The sequence below is a fragment of the Aulonocara stuartgranti genome, assembly GCF_965226115.1.
Source record: "Aulonocara stuartgranti genome assembly, chromosome: 15".
Lineage (NCBI taxonomy): Eukaryota > Metazoa > Chordata > Actinopteri > Cichliformes > Cichlidae > Aulonocara > Aulonocara stuartgranti.
In genome coordinates, this window is record NC_138951.1 from 39582865 (window position 1) to 39590903 (window position 8039).

Sequence of the window (8039 nt, forward strand, 5' to 3'; positions counted from 1 at the left end):
CAGCCGTATTCCGACTCGTGTTGCCTTTATGTGGTGTAGGAAAAAATAGAGCTATTTACTCTCCAGTGCATTTCTCGTTTCAGCTTTATGAAACACTATTTCGTTTATTTTACAGAACATTAGTCAAGTTTATTTATATATCACATTAAAGCACAACAGACTTTGAGAATTACCTCAAAATGTTTAATTTCGAGATAGGCATCAATACATTTGTGTTCACTACCTTAGATTCCACCTTCAAAACCAAAGTGCCAGGATTTTATTAGTAACACAGTGCAGTCCACTATGATCAATATAATTTTACTCCATCTCTTGAAAAGATCAAACGTACGGCATATATTTTTGACCCTGTGACGACTGTATATGGAGGAAAAATTCTTAAGTACGATTCTACAAACAGTACCTGAAGTATCCAAAGCAACCTCACGACAGTTTGGGCAGTGGCATTGTTGTTCTGTGCTCACTATTGTAGGGCTGTCCGGAGGAAAAAAACCCAAAACAAAACAAAAAAAACAGCCACCATCTATCTTTGGGGAAGATGCTAGCTTTTGTGGTCGCCTGATGTTTTTGTAGTTGTGAACGTTTACGGTTTTTGTCTTTTCTGTTTAAGATTCGGGGACGCTGCTAGCATATAGCTAGCTCGACTATAGCACTCGCGAAAATGAATTCCAACACGCACGTAATCCAGGTGACAAACGTTTCACCGAGTACGACGTCCGAACAAATGAGGACTCTGTTTGGATTCCTCGGAACCATAGAGGAGCTCAAACTGTTCCCGCCCGAGTGAGTATTGTGAATTATGAACTGGTAAATTATCCTCTCCTCCACTATCTATGGCGGCTCACGCGGGGCTCTTGCTGAGGCCTACAGCATCGAGCAGGCCTCGCTGCACGGTAGTGCTAATGCTCCCGCGTCTTTATTGAACGTGGCAACGCTTGCTTCTTTCAAATTAGATATGCATGTATTTAACAATACTTCAATTCTTCATCCATACGCATCTGCCGATTATCACATTTGTCGATTAAGCAATCAAAAAATTGGTAATCGTTTGTGTAAGTCGGTTATCTAACACATACACGGTAGGCAGCTATACATCCTGTTTATCGAGTTATCTGTAATCTCTCCGTCAGAAAACAAAGTCATAAAAATATACACGGGAGAAATAAGCATGAATGGCTTAATTTTAATAATCACCAGAGTTGCTCCTAATTATTTTGATTTCAAGTGGGACTTATGTGGCAGCTTTTCGTATAAAATGAGCTGTTGATTAGCATCCTAAACCAGCGACAGTGCAAAAGAACAACTAATTATGACTCTTAATGAGCAGTGGGACATTTGGTTACACGCCTGGTTGAGCTAAATTGGAATATTTCCTTAGGTGCATGCTTTGTTTAGATCCACAGTGGACAATAATGAACTACAGTACACACTGCACAGTGTTTTCTTACCTTAATTCTCTCTGTGTTGTGTTTTCTCTGTTGAATTACACGTGGCTACTGGACAGGTATGAAATAATCAAGGTGGTGATTTTCCGGGTAGATGTAGTTGTAACAATTTAGTAACTGTTTGAAAGTTTGATCGCCGCCAGTTTTATACCAGTATTGAGTTTTATCCTCATACTGTGGTGCTAAGGAGTGCAACAGGATCAGAAATGGCTGAAGAAAAAGGTTGTGTGTCACCTCTGGATGATACTGTGTTGTACTATGCAGAGGATACAGGGAACAAGAGTCACTCCTGTGCTTTCTTGTCCCTGTGGACACAGACTGAGTATGAAGAAGGCATGTTGTCTCCCCTTGTTTGTATTCTTTGCACAACCTATCTGTATTTTCTTCCAGTGACTCTCCCTTGCCTGTGACTTCACGTGTCTGTTTTGTAAAATTCCTTGAGGCTGAGTCCGTGGGAGTTTCCCAACACCTGACGAACACAGTCTTCGTGGACAGAGCCTTGATCGTGGTCCCTTTCGCTGAAGGTGGGTATCTGTTTTATTCCTTTGGCTGTGGTCATCTCTGAACGTACGTCATAATGCGTAGGTGTATTTGTTAGACTTGCAAACACTAGAGACATTGAGGTTTCTGTTTTTCCTACTGCCATGAGAAAGCAGCTAAGCTTTTCAGTGCTTGGCATTTCTAGGTATGTAAAAGGGAAATGTACATTTGTGTCTGTGTCTTACAATCTAGCTGTAAACTTCTCTCTCTGTTATTTGTGTTGTGGTTTTCATAGTGGACAAGTCATTTGCAGAGAGCCCCTTCCTTGCTGGCTGAAAGTGGTCCTCTGATGCCATCAGGAGATTAGAAAAAATAATGGCACCAATCGCAAGCCCCTTCTCTCTCTTGTTCTGCAGTAAAATATTAACTTTTTTTTTCTCTCTGTTCAAGGCATCTTTTTTGAAAAAAGAAAAAAATAGCCTCACAACTGCTTAATCAAATTAGGGGATTTGGGAGGGTGCAGGGAACTCTAATGTCCTCACATGTTGAAAGGATTTTTTATATTCTCAGATACAATGTGTGTCATGTAGTAGGCATTCACCAAACATGGGATACCCCGAGCAAGTAGAATAGTGTCAAGGCAATCCAAACATATCGGAACCATTTCTGATCCTCTGTTTATATTTTAACCTTCTGCGAATTGAAATTCGGCAGCAATGTGTTTTAATGTTGTCTTAGATACTGTGAAAGCCATCAGATCCACAGTGACATAGCAGTAAATGCTCTGCACATACACATAGGTGTTTCGGTTATTGGTTGATTTGATCATGTTTTTAGGATCGGCTTGGGTTGGGCTGTGATGGTTGGATCGCAAACTCTAGTCCAGTAGGTGCAAGAAAACCAGGAAAAGAGTCAGGGTGAAGCTCCTGAAAACTGGTCTGAGCAGCCTAATAAGAGAAAACACCTGTGTGGATGTTGAATCCATCCCCTTCAAACACGCACACAAGTCTCCAAACTGAACTGACTTTTTTTTCTCTTTTTTTTAATGTAAATTTCTTTAGCTGGAAACGTATCACACAGCTACATTAGAGGGAAAATATGAATACTGGATCAAAATTTGGGTCTGTTTCCTTTTGTTAACACTAATCAGACTTTAAACCAATAAAAGAAGAGAAAATGTTCGGGACATCCCTACACCAGCACAAAGCATGCCAAATAGAAGAACTAATCAGCTGTGCATGCTAGACTAGATTTTTGAAGGTGTTTGCCATCATCTGAGTTTTGGCCAGCGGGTGTTGTGGCAGTTAATTCTGATTTGGCTTTTGGTCATAATAAGCACAGAAACTGCCCTCGGCATTTACTTGCTTTATTTTCCAAAGCCTTGTATTACTGTTATTACTATAAATTACTGTATTACTGTAAATTTGCATTCCAAAACTTTCACTAACACAAGAGATAATTATGGTTTTAAGCCTCTTGATGTTGCCGTAAAAATGCATTTTTATTAACTTAATTTTTTTAATTGACCCTCTCCAAACATGACTCTGAACGAGTTGAGTGAATCTCAAGTTTAACAGTGGTGTTTCTTTTGTTGTTGTGTTTTACAGTTCTTTTTCCTGGTTCAGCCAGCCCTATTTACCAGGCCCCGCTGAAAATGCCACCAACAGTTTTGTCTTCTGCAGCCTTATCCTGTTTCTCAAGTGTCCTTTCTGTTGTGTGCGTGGGTGTGCGTGGGTGCATGTCTCCCCCCTCTCTCTCTCTCTCTCTCTCTCTCCCTCTCTCCCTCCCTCCCTCTCTCCTCCCTTCATAATGTAAAGAAACATGTCAGATTAAAAAATAGCCTGTTTTCAGATTGCACAGCCATGGATGATCATCTCATGAGATTTTTTTTTCTGTCATTTTTACCGTTTGGTTCTCTTCAGCTTTGGGAATATTTTTCTTATCACTACCTTTGCTGCCAATAGCCTGTAATTGTTCAGTGTAGATTATTGTTTATTTACTATATTTTTTGTGACATACTGTTGGCTAAAACCTGTCAGTACTGTATTTGATTAGCAGTACTTTACCTGGTTGTTAAGTGTTTTTTGTGGTGGGGTTGTATAAAAAAAACAAAAAGAGAGAGAACCCACCAGAAAAAGGCTAGAAAAGGTCAAATGAGTAAGCCTTTTCTGTTTTTTGTATTGGTAATGGTAAGTGATGTTGAAATGTACCCTTGTGTCTACACCCAAATCATGAACTTTGTTTTCTGTATCTCAATGTTTTTGTGTGCTTTATAGCGAAGCAGCCGGCGCGAGTCGCTTGTTCATAAAACATCTAATGAAAGTTGAGAGCACATCCCACGGGACAACTGGCTGTGCTTGCTTACGTTTGGTTCATGACTTAAAAAACAAGTACAGGTGATAAAATCTTGGCAGTGTTGACCACAGTGTGTATTGTGACTTTGAAACTTATAGCTGCTAATCCTACAATCATATTCACAACAAAGCAAAACAGCAACAACAACAACAACAAAAGTCAGGGATCAAGATTTACAGACAAGACAAAAAAGTGGATTTTTGTTTTTCATTCTTTTACTACAGTGTAGTTAGACTGAGGTGGCTTGTCTGCAAGTCTTGTCTGAGTGTTGTCGACGTCGTCTTTGAAGATGTACTGAGATGTTCTTGGTTTTTCCTCCAGGAGTCATTCCCGATGAATCTAAAGCTATGTCGCTGTTGGCTCCAGCCAATGCTGTGGCAGGAATGATGCCCGGTGGAGGCCTTCTTCCGACACCGAATCCTCTGGCATCTGTGAGTTTTTACATTTTCACATAACATATCATACAATAATATTTAACTGTTATTTGATCAGGGGAAAAAGATATTTTAGATGTTGATGATTTTCTAAAACTGCTCCTACCTTCTCTGCAGCCGTCAATCAAAATTTAACTTGGAAAAGGGCATGAATCTCCCTTATTGCAATAAACAAACACACAGCAGTCTTTTTTTCGTCTTGGTGGGGATATTTGGTAACATTTATGTCTAAAAGCACAGTAATTCATTCAAACTAAGCAAGCTGCTGGTGGTTCAGAGTTAGCAATGCTACTATTTGATCAGATTTAGCTACTGGACCACAGATTTTGACTAGCAGGTGCTTGGAGCCTGCTGAACACACTTTTCTCTGATCCATCACAAAGCCTTAGGCCCATTTGCAAGCACCCCTCTTCTTTCTAAAGCACAATTATCTGAAAATAACAAAAACAGTACATCTGAAAGTATCCTATTAAAAAAAAATCCCCCCTCCAAAACGTTACATAAATAAAGCGTGCTATGCTTTTTACCTCTACAATATATTCTAGTGTCTATGCTCCACATTTCAGATGGGAGCGACACCATTTGGCGGTCTTGGAGCTCCTAGCATTGAGCAGATGGCTGCTATGGGAATGCCCGGACCGAACATGAACCCCCAGGTGAGGATCAGTTACCTTCATAGCGCCGTTTAAGTTCAAGAAAAAAGTTCTTAGTTCTTAAAATCATAGTAATATCCTTGTCTTCCTTTCTTTCCAGGCTCTTTCCGCAGATTTCCTGAAGCTCATGCAATCCATGGATCCCAAGTAAGAAAAGTGCAGACACAGACGGGTTGTGCAGTCCAGTCAGCATACATATTTATTTGAGCAGTGTCTAAATAATTGATGCCATTTGCAGATTGAACCTTGCAGCTGGATTGAACTTGAGTCCAGGGCTGAAGGCTGATGCATCGAATAAGGAGATTGAAGAGGCCATGAAGAGAGTCCGAGAGGCCCAGTCTCTTATTTCTGCAGCTATTGAACCAGGAAGTGAGCGCGGTTTCAAAGCACGCTTCAAATATAACTGTACCAGAAATACTTGCTTCATATAGATTACGTGTTATCGGAAATTACTTCTCAGTTTACCTGTTTATTGATGTTTAGAGAGCAGTAAGTAAATGTATAATACATGTATAACTTTGTCTTTACTGTTGCAGGTAAGAAAGATGACAAGCGCAAACATTCCCGCTCCCGTTCGCGTTCACGGCGTAGACGAACCAGATCTCGTTCAAGACACAGGTAAAGATGCGTCTACGGCAATGTCGGGTGAAGCCTTTTTAGTTTCATAATTAGTATATTTTTGAATATTAATTGTTTGTAAATGTGCTGCTGCTTATTTTGAGCAGACGTTCGAAGAGCAGATCTCGGCGTAGGTCTCATTCAAGGAGCAGGAGGAGGTCCAAGAGCCCACGGAAGAGGAGGTCCTACTCCCGGGATCGAAGCCGTCGCAGTAGATCTAGGTCAGCTGTTATCCTGAGGAGCAAAATGGCTCCTGTGTTTCATTTCATTCAAAGTGTGCTTGGAGACCAGAGGTTGATCATTTCAAAATTGAAATTTGTCAAAAATATTTTTGAGCTTTAGTTTTTAACGTTGGCAGTGGGCAGCTCCAGGTTTTGAGACTTTTCAGGCATGAAAATGTTTGGTAATGTTTTTGTTTGCTTTCATCTCGTACAGAGACAGGAGGAAGGAGGAGAAGTCCAAGAAAAGATCCAAGACTCCCCCCAAAAGCTACAGCAGCGCCAGGAGGTCTCGGAGCATTAATCGGTGAGTAGTCTTGAATACGGTGTGATAATATGATGAAATGCAGGTGAGCCAATTTACAGTGTGAAAGACCAGAAGCTCTAACTCTTCTATAGACAGCAGAAAATCAAGTAAGTCCTGAATAAATGATGAGGATGTTTTTATGAATGTTACTTATTTTTACTCCTTTGTGTGTCTCAGGAGACACAGGCGAAGTCGCAGTGCTTCTCGCTCCCCTAAGAGAAGGGTCTCCAGGTCTCCGTCCCCCAGACGGTGAGCTTTCTCCATCTGATGTACAATGAAGTTTATTTAATTTTGAGTGCCACAGTTTAAAAATATTTTTGTTCTCTTTACAGCCACAAGAAAGAAAAAAAGAAGGACAAGGACCGTGAGAAGGAAAGGGACCGAGACAGAAGGGAGGACAGGGACCGCAGCAGAGACGAACGCGAACGCTCCAACAGTAAGAAAAAAAAGAGCAAAGACAAAGAACGAGATCGGGACCGCAAGTCCGACAGCGAGAAAGGAGATGTTAAGGTATGTAGAGCAGGCACTGTTTAGAGACAGGTGGCTGGATGCATTACTCTGCTCGTCATTAACGTGATTAAATGCGGCACAGGTGACTCGGGACTACGATGAGGAGGAGCAGGGTTATGACAGCGAAAAAGGAGAGGAGGAGGAGGACGAGAGGAAGAGCGACTCTGACTCAATCTCGTCCCCGAAAAGCCAGGAGGAGATGGAGAGATCTGAGGGTCAAATCCCCAAAAAGTCCAAACTGAATGGAGATGATCACCACCAGGAAGACATGGAGATGAGCGACTAAAAACGTCCAAACCAGATAGCATCGTCTTTTCACTGTCCTTTTTATATTTTTAATATAGGCCACGATATGTCTGTGCCTGATCGCTCCAAGTTAAACAGATTTTGTCTTAACTGTAGAAACACTGCAAAGGAGGGTGGGCAGTGGGGTGTACGGAGGGGAGGGGGAGGCAGAACTTTTGTAAAGATATAAGAAACAATTACTAAAATATGAAGAACATGAAACCTGGTTTTAAATTGTCATTGCTGTACTTTTTAAAGATTTTGTCATTGGAGTTTGTTTGTCTTTCTGACAGTAGAATACGCAGCGTTTTCCTCTAAAAACGCAGCATCTGTAAATATTTTACTGGTCAGGACTTTGTCCTCATTCACACTGCTCGTTGTTTGCCACTCCCCGTTTTATTTTTTCCAAACGAACCGTTTTGCTTTAACTGTGTAACACACCCAGCTGTTTCATCTCTACTGACCTATTTACAACCCTTTATTATTGTACATTGTAGACTGAAATGTGTTGTGACAATGAAATATGTTGTCTGCAATAGAATTTCCAAAGGACACAAATAAAATTGGGGTAAACTGTCAAGTTGCGCCACAAGGGTCCTTATTTTGAAAAATAATTGCTACGATGGGATTTATTCTGTGGTTATGTTCTGGGTGCCTGGCAACTGTTAACCTTCACTCAGGTGTTGTCACGTTATGGTTCAGTCCTAATCTCTACATTCATGGAGTTTCTTTCC

At 40.9% G+C, this 8039-nt stretch overlaps 1 protein-coding gene across 2 annotated transcripts; it reads left to right on the forward strand.

The window, feature by feature from the left end:
- The first annotated feature begins 402 nt into the window (after positions 1–402).
- LOC309689957 (uncharacterized protein) lies at positions 403–7885 on the forward strand. Of its 2 annotated transcripts, XM_082506700.1 has the most exons (12): positions 403–783; positions 1836–1969; positions 4602–4711; positions 5281–5370; positions 5468–5514; positions 5606–5736; positions 5904–5985; positions 6093–6206; positions 6421–6510; positions 6688–6759; positions 6843–7020; positions 7103–7885. In XM_082506700.1, the coding sequence occupies exons 1-12, from the start codon at positions 662–664 to the stop codon at positions 7304–7306; spliced, it is 1374 nt and encodes a 457-aa protein (XP_082362826.1). In that variant the 5' UTR covers positions 403–661; the 3' UTR covers positions 7307–7885. The 2 variants fall into 2 exon arrangements, with proteins under 2 accessions (XP_082362826.1, XP_082362827.1); XM_082506701.1 differs by lacking the exons at positions 403–783; positions 1836–1969 and adding an exon at positions 3736–4321.
- Positions 7886–8039: the final 154 nt, after the last annotated feature.

Coding starts and splice junctions, on each gene's coding strand:
- LOC309689957 (XM_082506700.1), top strand. CDS start 662: ATGAATTCCAACACGCACGTAATCCAGGTGACAAACGTTTCACCGAGT. Junction 1,970..4,601: donor CGTGGTCCCTTTCGCTGAAG/GTGGGTATCTGT, acceptor TTTTTCCTCCAG/GAGTCATTCCCGATGAATCT. Junction 5,371..5,467: donor GACCGAACATGAACCCCCAG/GTGAGGATCAGT, acceptor CTTTCTTTCCAG/GCTCTTTCCGCAGATTTCCT.